Consider the following 16,953-nt stretch of genomic DNA (forward strand, 5'->3'; position numbering starts at 1 on the left):
GGTGTTTATTCCATTGTCATTTAAACACTTCAGCACAGCCTCACATATTTCCTCCCCGCGTGTTTGGCCTTTCAGTGGTATTAATTCGATCATTTCTTCTTGCGGCCCATCAGAGTTCACATACCTGCATAACAGCGCTGCCTGTTCAATATCGATCACATCACACGACTCATCACAGGCAATTGAGTATGCTGGAGCTGAATTAATGTCCTTGATTTGCTGATTGGTGATGTTGTCTGCCATTTTAATGGCCCTTTCCTTCACTGTCTTTGCGGAGAGAGGCATGTCTTTAATTTTCTGTATTATCTCGGTTTTGTTTTTGAAGTCTGAAAATAGGTGCTCTGATATTTTAATGAATGAATCCTTCATGTAGTCACCATCTGTGAACGGTTTTCCACGCTTTATTATCTCCCGGGTTGCAACAAAACTAGCAGCAGTAGTGGAGTTTGGAGATGCAATCCACTTCTTAAATCTATCTTTGCGCTCCTCTAATTTCTCCAGAAGTAATGCAATCGCACTTTTTCTCTCACTCCCAACTGGGTACTCGGCTGCAAATGTAGCATGCCTTCCATGGAAATGTCTTTCCACGTTACTCTTTTTGTTATTTGACAATTTCTCATTACAAAGCAAACATACAGGCAATCCTTCCGCATTGGCAATGAAAGCAAATGATTCGGTCCAAGAACTGTTGAATCCTCTGTTCTCCTCAGCTATCTTTCTCTTGTTCCCTTTGGGATCCATGGCCCATGACACACCCGCCGGTTTGTTAGCAACAGTTAGCACCTCGGAGTTACGCGGTTAAATTACGCGGTTAAAACACGCGCAACCTGAGGCGGAGTTCCCTCCCCCTACGCTGCTGTGATTGGTTGATGACCTGAGGCGGAGTTCCCTCCCCCTCGATGACGTGAGGCGGAGTCCCCTCCCACTCCTCCGTCGCGAATATCCAGTCTAGCCCTGACCCTGGCACTACGCCGAGCTGAAACGTGTGTCGCAGGCTATGACGTAAATCTTCGTTGACAGAAATGTTAAATTAAATTAAATTAAATATTTATTATACACATTTTTACAGCATTGGATAATAAATTATATTAAAACAAAAAATATATTCACACCATCTTTTTCCATTTTCATATTTTTGAAAAAGCTCCAGGGAGCCACTAGGGCGGCGCTAAAGAGCCGCATGCGGCTCTAGAGCCGCGGGTTGCCGACCCCTGGGTTAGGGTTAGGATGGGAGGAAGGGAAGGGTTAGATTGAAGGGAGGGAAGAGAACTGCTACCCCGGAAACAGGATGCAACGCGTCATCAGTGAAGCTCGTCACGTGCCTCAAAGGTTGAGAAGGAGGGGCCGTCCCGCCACGTCACGTGTCTCAAAGGTTGAGAAGGAGGGGCGATCTTGAGGTTGAGAAGGAGGGGCGTGTGGTACTGCGCACTGCAGTGAGGGGCTTCTCGTCTGCGGTGCCTCCCGTCCCTGTTAACCCTATGCCTGCTCCATGTGTCTCAGCTAATGTAGACTTATCTGGTGTTCCTGACGTTTACCACAACCTGAGTGGGGCCTTCAACAAATCAAATCAAAGTTTATTTATAAAGCATATTTATAAAGCATATTTAAAATCAATTTTTGGTCGGGCCAAAGTGCTGTACATGTAATAAATACTACAATCACATAAAAACACATTACTACAATCACAATAAAAGATAATGTATTACAACAGATATATAAAAAACACAGGGAAAAGTCAGGAGTCGTGCTCTGCTCTGACTAAAAGGCCAGGGAGAAGAAGTGTGTTTTAAGAGTAGATTTAAAAACCCCTAGTGTCTGGGCCGACCTCACATGGATAAAGCTCTCTCTCTTCCTCCTCATCGTCCCTATGATTGTCCCATCAATCTGCTTCCTGGGGCACCTTTACCAACCAGCAGACTCTATAATCCTGGGGTTCCCAACCAGTCGATCGCGATCGAGATAACCAGTCGATCGCGAGGTGTGTCTAAAAATAGAACAACAATATTCCTCTTTTATCGTTAGTGTCCTATAACATAATCTTCCTGTGCCAGAATAATGCACTTGAACGCATCAAAGCTTTGTGATTGGCGGGCGTGACCCCATGTGTCTGGGCGTGGCTGGTGGGCAGTGCACTATTTTGCTGAAGTTGTCCATGGCAACAGGAGTGACAGTCCGCACCCACACAAGACCGCAATTATGGCAAAAAGCCCAAAATATATAATTTTCACTCAGAGCGGGAGGGAGGATTATTATTTTTGTATCTATTCCAATTCAAAGTCCATCTGTCTCATCTGCAATGCGAGCGTGGCTTTATCGAAGAAGGGTAATTTAGGAGCGGCATTTCAAAACAGTGCACAAACGCTACAAGACAGAATTCCCTCCTAATTCTGCCCTACGCTCCCAAAAGGTGAGGGACCTGAAAGGACAGCTAAATGCACAGCAGTCCATTTTCACCAGGCCCAACAACAAGAGCAAGGCTGCTACCATAGCATCTTATCGTGTCAGTCACGTTCTTGTGAAACACGTGAAGTCTTTCAAAGACGGCGAAGTTGTGACAGAAGCATTCCTGGAGGCTGCCGACGCGCTTTTTGGGGACAGTAAAAATAACAGTAGCCTTTTCAACAGGTTTTTGATATAATAAAAACTCAAGTTAGATACCGTTATTAATCAGCTGTAAGCAGTGGTGTATTGAGGATTTTTTTTACTGAGGGCACGCTATTCTAATTAGGTCATCCCCAACAATACCACACAAGGGCGCACACGCGCAGTGCACTCACAAAACCGGCAGACAGGTCCACAGAAACTACCGGTGTCGGTACCAGATGTGTTCGGGGTACCATATGTGTTCGGGGGCCGTCTCTTACCAATGACGTCACGCATTGTACGCATTGTGATTGGCTGTACGGTAATTTACCCAGGGGTGCTCGGGGGCAAATCACATCTACAGATCATGACGAACCGAATTGAATTATTCCTATGCTCCTAGCGTGTGAAAATGTTTGTGAAAAACATGTTAAAAAAACATGAAAACGGAGCATGGCTGTACGCCATTGGCTGTACGGCAACTCAAGAGGACCATCATACACGGTCAAATTCCGAACACTTAAACATAGCCTACACTTCATTCTTTACTTTGTCCGTTATTATATGTAGAAGATTAACTACCTCTCTGAAAGGTCCCAATGTGTTCATTTTGATGGGCTGTCTTCTGAGTGGTTAAACCTCACTAATGATTTTCTGACTTCTGACTGCTTTGGATATATAATTACACCACAATTAGGTTTTACTATCACAGTGCACTGAGATTTGTGACAAACTGTAAAGCACTTACGCATCACTGTACACTGTAAACCAAGGCGGTTTTGCCATAACTTACTGTACTGAGGCTCAGTCACTGGTACATTTTCATTTACAAAGCCATGTTGGATAAAGTACCATCTTATATCTGCTCCCTGATCTCTCGGCAAATTGAAAGTCCTTATTGCCTGAGATCTCATGCTGTGGTTTTATTAAATGTGCCAAGTGCTAGGACTGTCTTAGGGAAGAAAGCTTTTAGATGTGCAGCTCCACTAACTTGGAACAGTCTGCAAAAAGAATGTAAAATTACCAAGCTGGTACCACTACATGTTTTTAAAGCTCGGTTGGATGCTCCACAGTCAGATGCTGTTGGTACCTGTACATGTGGATAGATATGTAAATTGTAATCCCTGTAATTTTTGCTGTATGATGTCCTTTTGTTGTTCTGTTGTTTATGTTTTTATGTCTTCATGTGGAACCTACTGCTGCAGGTCTCCCTTGAAAAATAGATCATTGATCTCAATGGGATTTTACCTGGATAAATAAAGGTTTTTAATTGAATGTCGAGCATTAACTGCAAGTCACTCAAATGCATAAACTGGAGAATAATTATGTTACAAGTGTTACAGAAAACATATCCAAGTGTAACAAACACCCAGTATTAACCTTACTGTTTTTTACTAACAGTAACCAACTAATAATTTTCATAAAGTGCATATTTATTTTCAGTGTGTGACTTGAAAGATAAGTTCTGATCAATAATAAAACCTAGATATGTGTATGTAGTGACCCTTTCAATGTCAATGTCAGTCCCTTGAACAGTACAAAATGTTGGGGAGAAAAGAAGTTAACTTTTTGCCATTTGAGAATATCATGAGTTTGGAGTTGTCTGCATTTAATACTAACTTGAGTTGAGATAAATGGGATGGAATAACATCAAAGGCAGATTGGAGGAAATCAAGACTTTGCTCTATAGAAGAGGATGAACAATAAATAACAGTATCATCTGCATAAAAATGGAAAGCAGCATTTGAAAAATTATTAGAGATTATTTACATACAGTATATGGTGAAATTATTGGTCCTAATATGGAACCTTGGCGCACACCCTTTCAAATCAAATCAATCAAATCAAGTTTTATTTATATAGCACATTTATAAACGATTTTTGGTCGAGCCAAAGTGCTGTACAAATAATAAAAATACCCTACAGTAAAGACATTTTACAGCTAATACAACAGCAGTTTGTTCAGAATATTAGTATGAGAAGAAAACGACACCCTCTGTCCTTAGACCCTTACATCGTACAAGGAAAAACTTTACAACATAGGTAGACCGAATGTTAGGAAATGCATGTGTCTATAATAAGAGGATGAATCCAAGAAGATGTCAACAATCCTGTGGGAGCCTTCAGGGAGGCAGCACGACGAGACCACGACCCGAAGTCCACGACTTAATCCAGAACTCAGGATAGAGGATCCAGGATGCGGGACCACAGCAAGAGGATCAGCCTCGACTCAAGATCACATCAAGACACAAAAGAAGAAAAATTTGGCTGGGTTAATCGGAACATGAGAATACACAGATACAGACAGACAGAAGGAAGAACAAGCACTCCCTTTGGAGTGATTTTTTTAAAATATTGAAGGTAAATGCATCAATCTGGTGCACTTTGAGAGCAAAATGAAGAGATATATGGATACCTCTCAACATCCATATGAAACAACTGTAAACAGATTTACTTTGTCTTTATGGATTCGATTGTGGACTTGATTGTGATTGCTGCACATTATCCCTTACTTAATAATTAGAAATAGTTGTATGTATTGATTTAAATTGACATGCATACGCTAAGCAAAAAATAGTCCGTTGTTACTGTTTGAACTAACGTACCAACGGCACTGAACATATTACATATTACCTACCATATTACGTTATATACTTCTTACCTTCGATTTCTCTTGTTCTTCTCCTCATTCGTCTGTGTTTTTCTTCAAGTTTTATTGTATTTCTTCAAGTTTTTATCTTGTTGGTCGAATGCACTTAAGCGTCAGCTAAATGCAATGTAATGTAATGATCAAAAAACCCCTCTATACGTCTAGACAGCGTGGGTAAATTACCGTACAGCCAATCACAATGCGTGACGTCATTGACGTCATTACGTCGTGACGTTGTAGGTCTTGACGTCACTGGTAAGAGACGGACCCCGAACACATATGGTACCCCGAACACATCTGGTACCGACACCGGTATGCTTAGTCCCACTTTAGTTACTGTGCTGCAAAAAGCAGACGGCGCTGCGCTCAACACAGACTCAAAACCATGGACACACAGGCACATAAATTACATAAACAATTTATAGGCCTAAATTGCATACGCTACAGTATTGCAACTAAGCAACTCTCTATCTCCACTTTCAAAATCTATTTAAAACTCACAACAAACAAACAAAACTCCCAAAGTTGTCCTGAAATTAACTTATTAAATAAACGAAACGAAAAATATAGCCTACTTATGCAAACCACATTGAATCTGGCCTTGAGATTATTCTGATTAGGCCTATATTGCAAATAAGCAGACAGCGCTGCCTCACTCACTCACTCACTCACTCACTCACTCACTCACTCACTCACTCACTCACTCACTCACTCACTCACTCACTCACTCACTCACTCACTCACTCACTCACTCACTCACTCACTCACACACACACACACACACACACACACACACACACACACACACACACACACACACACACACACACACACACACACACACACACACACACACACACACACACACACACACACCTTGACTGATAAATCCAAAATGGATGAACAAACTTTGTAGCCCAGTTTCCCAGCTTTGCAGTCTATCCACGGGTATGCCTCTTGTTTCCTCCGCCACATCTCCTCCGTCCATACCTCTGGGAAAGGTGAGCTTGAGCTAAGCTAGGGGAACGCTGCTAGCGCAGCTAACGTTAACGTTAGTGCTAGCATTATCCACGTCTTTAGGCGGCTCTTCTGATGATGTAGTACTAGCAGCTTTACTTGTAGCTTCGGTGCTGCTAGCCTCTTTCTTCTTGTGAATTATATTCTTTTTATAAAATAAGTCAAGTAAAAAAATGTTTGCTTGCCATTATAGAGCTTTTTCGTTAGCGTTCTTGAGGGAAAGAGCTGACGCAAAACCGGCGGGTGGCGAGCTGTCCGTGGGTGTGTCACTGACACACCCCCAGCTCGCTGCGGGGTCAAGAGCGTGATGACGAATCATCATTTTTTTTAAGGAAATCGTTTTTATTATAATTACTGGGAAATGTATTATGTTTTTGTCATTATTACAACAAATACACAATTGCAACTAATAAGACAGGCAATGATTTTATATTTATTAGACTATTAAAAAAAAGATCATGCTCCAAATAAGTGGGGGTACGGCATACCCCCGCGTCCAACGCCCACTACACCACTGGCTGTAAGTTTTAGTTTGTTTGAACTTATTCATTATAATTTTTGTATAAAATTGTACAAGAATGCAAACTTAAATTGATTATAGTCTATTATCAATTCAGGTTAAGAAACTAGTGTTGCTTGCATCCTCTTTCAAAGGCATTTCTTTTTATACTCAAATTAATTTTGTCTTTTTTATTGCACTTTGGCAGCAGATTCCTTTGTAGCTTCAGATCTGAGTTGTCTTATTAGTAAGCCTAATTTGTAGTTTTGTAGCAACACTATTTTTATATAATGGCAAAGAAAGGGTTCAGAGTCTTTTTATTTTCTTCCTGTGTTATATGTGGCAGCACTGTTCAATGCATAGCCGTGGGAACATGTTTCAAATAGGGGGTGCTGTGGGGATGACACCAGGGCTGGTTCTGACCAATGTGCTGCCCTATAAGGCAATATTTTAGCTGGCAATGAAAAACCTCTACAAAAGACCACTACACTTCAAAAAGAGAAATATATTGACATGTTGGACAGCTTATATAACAAGGCTTCAAATTTATTATATATTATAACATGTTTTAATTGGAGGGGTGGACTTCACATCCTCTAGGGGGGTCCGGGGGCACCCCCCCGGGAAGATCTTTTAAACATTTTAAAGTAAAATGCTTCAATTTGGTGCACTTTGAGCGCCCAATTAGAGACTGATCTAGGGGGTACAACTCTAAACACCCATATGAAAAAGATCGGTTTGCATTTTATCAATCAAATAAGCAGGTATGTGAACATTTCCAATAACCTACCATAGCCAATAACAAATACATGTAACTTATTTTATTTGTGTTGTTCATTCATATCTTATTTTACAAGTTAACATTTATTTATTTATGTATATTTTAAAATCTCTCCAGTTTTAAACGATATTTTTGGTTTACTGTCCTATAGTATACATTGGAATGATTTCAAACCTGTTTTTATTTATCCTAATAATTATAAAGGTGTGCCTTGGAAATATTTGTTTACATAAATTGTGATCAAAACGTTTGAGACCCACTGAGATAACTTCGACTAAAGTGAACTATCTAAGCCCTCAGAGTCCTTTACCTCACTGAGCCTCTCAGTCTGACAGGAGAGGACTCTCCCTCCACATTATTGTAGAAACAGCTTCTTATATCCGTTAGCGCAGCAGAAGCTAACAACAATCCCCGCCGGTACCGCGGTATCCCCTCTCTCTATCTCTCTCACTTTGGCTGTGAGCTGCCCTCACTGCTCACTCACAGCGCCCATCGTACAGGGCAAATGGAAAATGTAACCGGGGAAAAGGGTGTTATCTTTACTTAATTATGAATGTTGTTACATCAAGGCTGAAAATTCGTTTTTTTTAAAATTATATCTTGTGGAAGTGCAGATCCCCTGTCCTCCACCAGGGGGTGCTGCAGCACCCTCAGCACCCCTACTTCCCACGGCCCTGGAAACATTACCCACTGTAGTATGTGACGTGTGAATAAACTCCAACTCTGTATCAGCAACACTGTTGTGTAACTTCAGTTAAATACTTGTGTGTAGATTAGAAAGAGGTAAGATAAAGTATTCATCGTACAAAGGTCAGTTTTATACAAGTAGAAGTGTGTATTTACCTGGTAGTAGGCTGTGAGTAATGGCTACGCCTCTCTATTTGCTCTGGTAGATCTAGGCAGACTGGCAACTTTAAAAGTAGCTCTCGGTTCAAAAAAGGTTGGGCACCCCTGCTTTAAGCTATCCAAAAAAGTCAGTAAATGTTTAGTTTTTTTAAAGACCACATTTACATAGTCAAACGGTCCTTTTGTTCAGTCTCACAATGCTAAGCGAAAATTTGCGAGGCGAAAATGTACCTCACTCTTAGTTTATGAAATCATCAACTCACTAAAGAAAAAAATGAAAATTGGCATCAACAGCACAAAAACAAAACCGGTTGCAACCATGTTGTCAAAGTAGCAGCAAGAGCAGCCAATGTGATGTACTGCCCGCTTGTTTGTTTGAGAGCTTGAACAACAACTGACAAGTGAAGAAATGCATGGATGAAATGTTGATGTGTGGTTCAGTTGCCTCTATATGCATTGAATACAAACTGATGATTATTTGCGATGCATTTATGTGAAGCAGTATTTTATTGGTTTTGCTGGTTAAGATAACTATGATGTAACTATTTTATAGACTAATATGTAGCTTTATCAGTAATGCTGCCACATTTTATAAGCTATATGTTTTGAATGTAAAGTAGTGAAGTGGGAGCTTAAACTAACAGAGATTTCATAAGTAGAGCAACTTCCTTAGGCCCGGAAAGCTGAAAATATGTTTTGTGTGCACACTTTTGGGCCTTTGGGGACTCCGTAGGATCACAGACAACTACATTTCAGGAAGTTACTTTGAAGTTACTTTGAATCTATCTCTCTCTCTACTACGACAGCCTACTACCTACTACCTACTACCAGGTAAATACACACTTCTACTTGTATAAAACTGACCTTTGTACGATTAATACTTCATAAAATACAGCAGATCCTTTATTTTACCTCTTTCTAATCTACACACATACAAGTATTTAACTGAAGTTACACAACAGTGTTGTTCAGAATCAGAATCAGAATACCTTTATTAGTCCCACAGAGGGGAAATTTGCATCGTTACAGCAGCAAAGAAAAAAAGTAAGTTATGATATAATAAAAAGTAAAAGAAAAATCCTTTCCAAAATACAAATCATGTAACAGTTCTTAGGATTTAGCAGCCAGGTATAAATTACACAGTTATTAATGGTATATGTATATAATGTATATATTGCACATATCACATATTGCACCTAGTAGCCTATATGACGGTATTTAACTGCAGCAAGTTACACAATTTACAAGATACAAAATGCAAAAAAACACACCTTGTAACAGTTCTAAGGATTAGCAGCCAGTTATAAATTACACAGTTATTAACGCCATATATATTTTGCACGTATGGCACATATTGCACATAGTTGATTGGTATTTAGCCGCAAGGGGTGATATAGTCTGTGGTATGTGTAGGGGAGGGGAAGGGGGGTCTACTAGGGGCTGTGCTGGTTGTATAGTCTGCGGCTGCAGGAAGGAAGGACCTGCGATGTCTCTCTGTGTGACAGTTGCGGTGAAGCAGCCTGTCGCTGAAGGAGCTGCACAGTGAGGACAGGTGTGTCCTGTTGATACAGAGTTGGAGTTTATTCACACGTCACATACTACAGTAGGTAATGTTTTCAAGAAACATTGAACAGTGCTGCCACATATGACACAGGAAAAAAAGAAAAGACACTGAACCCTTTCTTTGCCATTATATAAAAATAGTATTGCTACAAAAGTATAAATTAGGCTTACTAATAAGACAACTCAGATCTGAAGCTACACAGGAATCTGCTGCCAAAGTGCAATAAAAAAGACAAAATTAATCGAATCAAACACTTTTTTTTGTTGTATTTTAGTAGAGTATAAAAATAAATGCCTTTAAAATAGGATGCAAGCAACGCTAGTTTCTTAACCCGAATTGATAATAGACTATAATCAATTTAAACAGAACAGATCTTAATGTTTGCATTCTTATACTATTTTGTACAATAATTATAATTCATAAGTTCAAAGAAACTAAAACTTACAGCTGATTAATAACGGTATCTAACTTGAGTTTTTATTATATCAAAAACCTGTTGAAATGCTACGGTTATTTTTACTGTCCCCATAAAGCATGTGGGCAGCCTCCAGGAATACTTCTTTCACAACTTCGTCGTCTTTGAAAGACTTCATGTGTTTCACAAGAACGTGACTGACACGATAAGATGCTATGGTAGCAGCCTTGCTCTTGTTGTTGGGCCTGGTGAAAATGGACTGCTGTGCATTTAGCTGTCCTTTCAGGTCCCTCACCTTTTGGGAGCGTTGGGCAGAATTAGGAGGGAATTCCGTCTCGTAGCGTTTGTGCACTGTTTTGAAATGCCTCTCCTAAATTACCCTTCTTCGGTAAAGCCACGCTCGCATTGCAGATGAGACAGATGGACTTTGAATTGGAATAGATAAAAAAATAATCCTCCGGCCCCACCTGCATTAGCAGGTAAACACAATGGACGAAACAAATACATTAAAGTAAAACCGCTTTCCAGCAGTCAGCAGCACATTGTAAAAGCTGTTGATCCAACTGTTCACATTCATAATTAAGTAAAGATAACACCCTTTTCACCCCGGTTACATTTTCCATTTGTCCTGTGAGGCTCAGTGAGGTAAAGGACTCTGAGTGTTTCAATAGTTCACTTTAGTCTAAGTTATCTCAGTGTGTCTCAAACGGTTTTATTAAAATTTGTGTAAACAAATATTTCCAAGGCACACCTTTATATGTTTCCATTTGAAAAATGTTCCCTCGGCTATGCAACGAAGCTTACATTATACAAATGTAGTGCAATATACAGACTGTTTAGCTTATGGTGATCAGCAGCCCTATGAGCTCATTCTCTCAGTGTATCATCAGGAAAACAGAGACACACACACATCATTTAAATAAGAGTTTTTAAATTAAATTATTGGTTAAGAATAAACGTCTTAAAGTAAATAACAATAAACAATAGCCGTTAACCCTGTAAGGCCTCCGGTTGTAATTGTACAACATTACTTTAAGCTATCCAAAAAAGTCCGTAAATGTTTAGTTTTTTTAAAGACCACATTTACATAGTGAAACGGTCCTTTAGTTCAACCTCACAATGCTAGGCGAGAATTTGCAAGGCGAAAATGTACCTCACTCTTAGTTTATGAAATCATCAACTCACTAAAGAAAAAAATGAAAATTGGCATCAACAGCACAAAAACAAAACCGGTTGCAACCATGTTGTCAAAGTAGCAGCAAAAGGAGCCAATGTGATGTACTGCCCGCTTGTTTGTTTGAGAGCTTGAACAACAACTGACAAGTGAAGAAATGCATGGATGAAATGTTGATGTGTGGTTCAGTTGCCTCTATATGCATTGAATGCAAACTGATGATTATTTGCGATGCATTTATGTGAAGCAGTATTTTATTGGTGTTGCTGGCTAAGATTTCATTTTTTTTCATTTCAATCTTTATTTCGAACAGATTAAAAAAATAACAAATAACAAATGTGAAAAACAGAATACCGTATTGTTAAAATACAGTATTTATCCACATTCATGATACAAAAAGTCTTCATATTAATAATAACAAAATCATATGTGTCCGAAAGGGAGTAGGAGGAAGCAAATGCTTATTCAATCCCACCCCTTACTTGATCAATGGTTGTCCTTTAAATCATTATGCAAGGACAATCATTAATCAAGTAAGGGGTGGGAATTCATAAGCATTTGCTTCCTCCTACTCCCTTTCTGAAACATATGATTTTTTTAAGATAAGTATGATGTAACTATTTTATAGATTAATATGTAGCTTTATCAATAATGCCGCCAAATTTTATAAGCTATTTGTTTTGAATGTAAAGTAGTGAAGTGGGAGCTTAAACTAACAGAGATTTCATAAGTAGAGCAACTTCCTTAGGCCCGGGCAGCCGAAAATATGTTTTGCTTGCACACTTTTGGGCCATTGGGGACTCCGTAGGATCACCGCAGACAATTACAGGAAATTACTTTGCTCTCTCTCTCTCTCTCTCTCTCTCTCTCTCGCCCTTCAATGAGTCAATTCAACTTCTTAATGTCAGTCTAAATCTAAATCAGTTGCCAGTCTGCCGAGATCTACCAGTCCAAATAGCGATGCTCAGCCATTACTGACAGCCTACTACGACAGCCTACTACCAGGTAAATACACACTTCTACTTGTATAAAACTGACCTTTGTACGATTAATACTTCATAAAATACAGCAGATCCTTTATCTTACCTCTTTCTAATCTACACACATACAGGTATTTAACTGAAGTTACACAACAGTGTAGTTGATACAGAGTAGGAGTTTATTCACACGTCACATACTACAGTGGGTAATGTTTTCAAGAAACATTGAACAGTGCTGCCACATATAACACAGGAAGAAAATAAAAGACTCGGAACCCTTTCTTTGCCATTATATAAAAATAGTATTGCTACAAAAGTATAAATTAGGCTTACTAATAAGACAACTCATATCTGAAGCTACACAGGAATCTGCTGCCAAAGTGCAATAAAAAAGACAACATTAATCGAATCAAACCCTTTTTTTGTGCCTTTTAGTAGAGTATAAAAATAAATGCCTTTAAAATAGGATGCAAGCAACGCTAGTATCTTAACTCGAATTGATAATAGACTATAATCAATTTAAACAGAACAGATGCATTCTTATACCATTTTGTACAATAATTATAATGAATAAGTTCAAACAAACTAAAACTTACAGCTGATTAATAACGGTATCTAACTTGAGTTTTTATTATATCAAAAACCTGTTGAAATGCTACGATTATTTTTACTGTCCCCATAAAGCATGTGGGCAGCCTCCAGGAATACTTCTTTCACAACTTCGTCGTCTTTGAAAGACTTCATGTGTTTCACAAGAACGTGACTGACACGATAAGATGCTATGGTAGCAGCCTTGCTCTTGTTGTTGGGCCTGGTGAAAATGGACTGCTGTGCATTTAGCTGTCCTTTCAGGTCCCTCACCTTTTGGGAGCGTAGGGCAGAATTAGGAGGGAATTCCGTCTCGTAGCGTTTGTGCACTGTTTTGAAATGCCTCTCCTAAATTACCCTTCTTCGGTAAAGCCACGCTCGCATTGCAGATGAGACAGATGGACTTTGAATTGGAATAGATACAAAAATAATCCTCCGGCCCCACCTGCATTAGCAGGTAAACACACTGGACGAAACAAATACATTAAAGTAAAACCACTTTCCAGCAGTCAGCAGCACATTGTAAAAGCTGTTGATCCAACTGTTCACATTCATAATTAAGTAAAGATAACACCCTTTTCACCCCGGTTACATTTTCCATTTGTCCTGTGAGGCTCAGTGAGGTAAAGGACTCTGAGTGTTTCAATAGTTCACTTTAGTCTAAGTTATCTCAGTGTGTCTCAAACGGTTTTATTACAATTTGTGTAAACAAATATTTCCAAGGCACACCTTTATATGTTTCCATTTGAAAAATGTTCCCTCGGCTATGCAACGAAGCTTACATTATACAAATGTAGTGCAATATACAGAATGTTTAGCTTATGGTGATCAGCAGCCCTATGAGCTCATTCTCTCAGTGTATCATCAGGAAAACAGAGACACACACATCATTTAAATAAGAGTTTTAAAATTAAATTATTGGTTAAGAATAAACGTCTTAAAGTAAATAACAATAAACAATAGCCGTTAACCCTGTAAGGCCTCCGGTTGTAATTGTACAACATTACTTTAAGCTATCCAATAAAGTTAGTAAATGTTTAGTTTTTTTAAAGACCACATTTACATAGTGAAACGGTCCTTTAGTTCAACCTCACAATGCTAGGCGAGAATTTGCAAGGCGAAGATGTACCTCACTCTTAGTTTATGAAATCATCAACTCACTAAAGAAAAAAATGAAAATTGGCATCAACAGCACAAAAACAAAACCGGTTGCAACCATGTTGTCAAAGTAGCAGCAAAAGGAGCCAATGTGATGTACTGCCCGCTTGTTTGTTTGAGAGCTTGAACAACAACTGACAAGTGAAGAAATGCATGGATGAAATGTTGATGTGTGGTTCAGTTGCCTCTATATGCATTGAATGCAAACTGATGATTATTTGCGATGCATTTATGTGAAGCAGTATTTTATAAGATTGGTTAACATTTCATTTTTTTTCATTTCAATCTTTATTTTGAACAGATTAAAAAAATAACAAATAAAAAATAACAAATGTGAAAAACAGAATACCGTATTGTTAAAATACAGTATTTATCCACATTCATGATACAAAAAGTCTTCATATTAATAATAATAATAAAAAAATCATATGTGTCCGAAAGGGAGTAGGAGGAAGCAAATGCTTATTCATTCCCACCCCTTACTTGATCAATGATTGTCCTTTAAATCATTATGCAAGGACAATCATTAATCAAGTAAGGGGTGGGAATTAATAAGCATTTGCTTCCTCCTACTCCCTTTCTGAAACATATGATTTTTTTAAGATAAGTATGATGTAACTATTTTATAGACTAATATGTAGCTTTATCAATAATGCCATGCCACATTTTATAAGCTATATGTTTTGAATGAAAAGTAGTGAAGTGGGAGCTTAAACTAAAAGAGATTTCATAAGTAGAGCAACTTCCTTGGGCCCGGGCAGCCGAAAATATGTTTTGCTTGCACACTTTTGGGCCATTGGGGACTCCGTAGGATCACCGCAGACAATTACAGGAAATTACTTTGATCTCGATCTCTCTCTCTCTCTCTCTCTCTCTCTCTCTCTCTCTCTCTCTCTCTCTCTCTCTCTCTCTCTCTCTCTCTCTCTCTCTCTCTCTCTCTCTCTCTCTCTCTCTCTCTCTCTCTCTCGCCCTTCAATGAGTCAATTCAACTTCTTAATGTCAGTCTAAATCTAAATCAGTTGCCAGTCTGCCGAGATCTACCAGTCCAAATAGCGATGCTCAGCCATTACTGACAGCCTACTACGACAGCCTACTACCAGGTAAATACACACTTCTACTTGTATAAAACTGACCTTTGTACGATTAATACTTCATAAAATACAGCAGATCCTTTATCTTACCTCTTTCTAATCTACACACATACAGGTATTTAACTGAAGTTACACAACAGTGTAGTTGATACAGAGTTGGAGTTTATTCACACGTCACATACTACAGTGGGTAATGTTTTCAAGAAACATTGAACAGTGCTGCCACATATAACACAGGAAGAAAATAAAAGACTCGGAACCCTTTCTTTGCCATTATATAAAAATAGTATTGCTACAAAAGTATAAATTAGGCTTACTAATAAGACAACTCATATCTGAAGCTACACAGGAATCTGCTGCCAAAGTGCAATAAAAAAGACAACATTAATCGAATCAAACCCTTTTTTTGTGCCTTTTAGTAGAGTATAAAAATAAATGACTTTGAAATAGGATGCAAGCAACGCTAGTATCTTAACTCGAATTGATAATAGACTATAATCAATTTAAACAGAACAGATGCATTCTTATACCATTTTGTACAATAATTATAATGAATAAGTTCAAACAAACTAAAACTTACAGCTGATTAATAACGGTATCTAACTTGAGTTTTTATTATATCAAAAACCTGTTGAAATGCTACGATTATTTTTACTGTCCCCATAAAGCATGTGGGCAGCCTCCAGGAATACTTCTTTCACAACTTCGTCGTCTTTGAAAGACTTCATGTGTTTCACAAGAACGTGACTGACACGATAAGATGCTATGGTAGCAGCCTTGCTCTTGTTGTTGGGCCTGGTGAAAATGGACTGCTGTGCATTTAGCTGTCCTTTCAGGTCCCTCACCTTTTGGGAGCGTAGGGCAGAATTAGGAGGGATTTCCGTCTCGTAGCGTTTGTGCACTGTTTTGAAATGCCTCTCCTAAATTACCCTTCTTCGGTAAAGCCACGCTCGCATTGCAGATGAGACAGATGGACTTTGAATTGGAATAGATAAAAAAATAATCCTCCGGCCCCACCTGCATTAGCAGGTAAACACACTGGACGAAACAAATACATTAAAGTAAAACCGCTTTCCAGCAGTCAGCAGCACATTGTAAAAGCTGTTGATCCAACTGTTCACATTCATAATTAAGTAAAGATAACACCCTTTTCACCCCGGTTACATTTTCCATTTGTCCTGTGAGGCTCAGTGAGGTAAAGGACTCTGAGTGTTTCAATAGTTCACTTTAGTCTAAGTTATCTCAGTGTGTCTCAAACGGTTTTATCACAATTTGTGTAAACAAATATTTCCAAAGCAAACCTTTATATGTTTCCATTTGAAAAATGTTCCCTCGGCTATGCAACGAAGCTTACATTATACAAATGTAGTGCAATATACAGACTGTTTAGCTTATGGTGATCAGCAGCCCTATGAGCTCATTCTCTCAGTGTATCATCAGGAAAACAGAGAGACACACACATCATTTAAATAAGAGTTTTAAAATTAAATTATTGGTTAAGAATAAACGTCTTAAAGTAAATAACAATAAACAATAGCCGTTAACCCTGTAAGGCCTCCGGTTGTAATTGTACAACATTACTTTAAGCTATCCAATAAAGTTAGTAA

General features: G+C 38.7%; 2 protein-coding genes across 4 annotated transcripts in view; one reads left to right on the top strand and one right to left on the bottom strand.

Moving 5' to 3' along the window:
- LOC307013109 (uncharacterized protein) overlaps window positions 1-16,953 on the bottom strand; it is a 98,777-nt gene that overhangs the window by 13,895 nt on the left and 67,929 nt on the right. Inside the window, exon 5 of one of the 2 annotated variants that reach the window (XM_079640370.1) lies at window positions 9,225-9,935. The exons of the other annotated variant lie outside the window; for it this stretch is intronic. Coding sequence (XP_079496496.1) covers window positions 9,810-9,935 — 126 coding nt within the window. The 3' untranslated portion in view covers window positions 9,225-9,809. Of the gene's footprint in view, window positions 1-9,224; window positions 9,936-16,953 lie in introns of those variants that run through there. 2 annotated transcript variants of the gene reach the window in all.
- LOC307013107 (4-galactosyl-N-acetylglucosaminide 3-alpha-L-fucosyltransferase 9-like) overlaps window positions 8,465-16,953 on the top strand; it is a 96,574-nt gene continuing 88,085 nt past the window's right edge. Inside the window, exon 1 of one of the 2 annotated variants that reach the window (XM_079640362.1) lies at window positions 8,465-9,207. The gene's annotated coding sequence lies outside the window, so the exon portion shown is untranslated. Of the gene's footprint in view, window positions 9,208-14,945; window positions 15,356-16,953 lie in introns of those variants that run through there. The other variant, XM_079640360.1, reaches the window with a different exon arrangement.

This window comes from Notothenia rossii (genome assembly GCF_949606895.1).
Source record: "Notothenia rossii genome assembly, chromosome: 7".
Taxonomy (NCBI): Eukaryota; Metazoa; Chordata; class Actinopteri; order Perciformes; family Nototheniidae; genus Notothenia; species Notothenia rossii.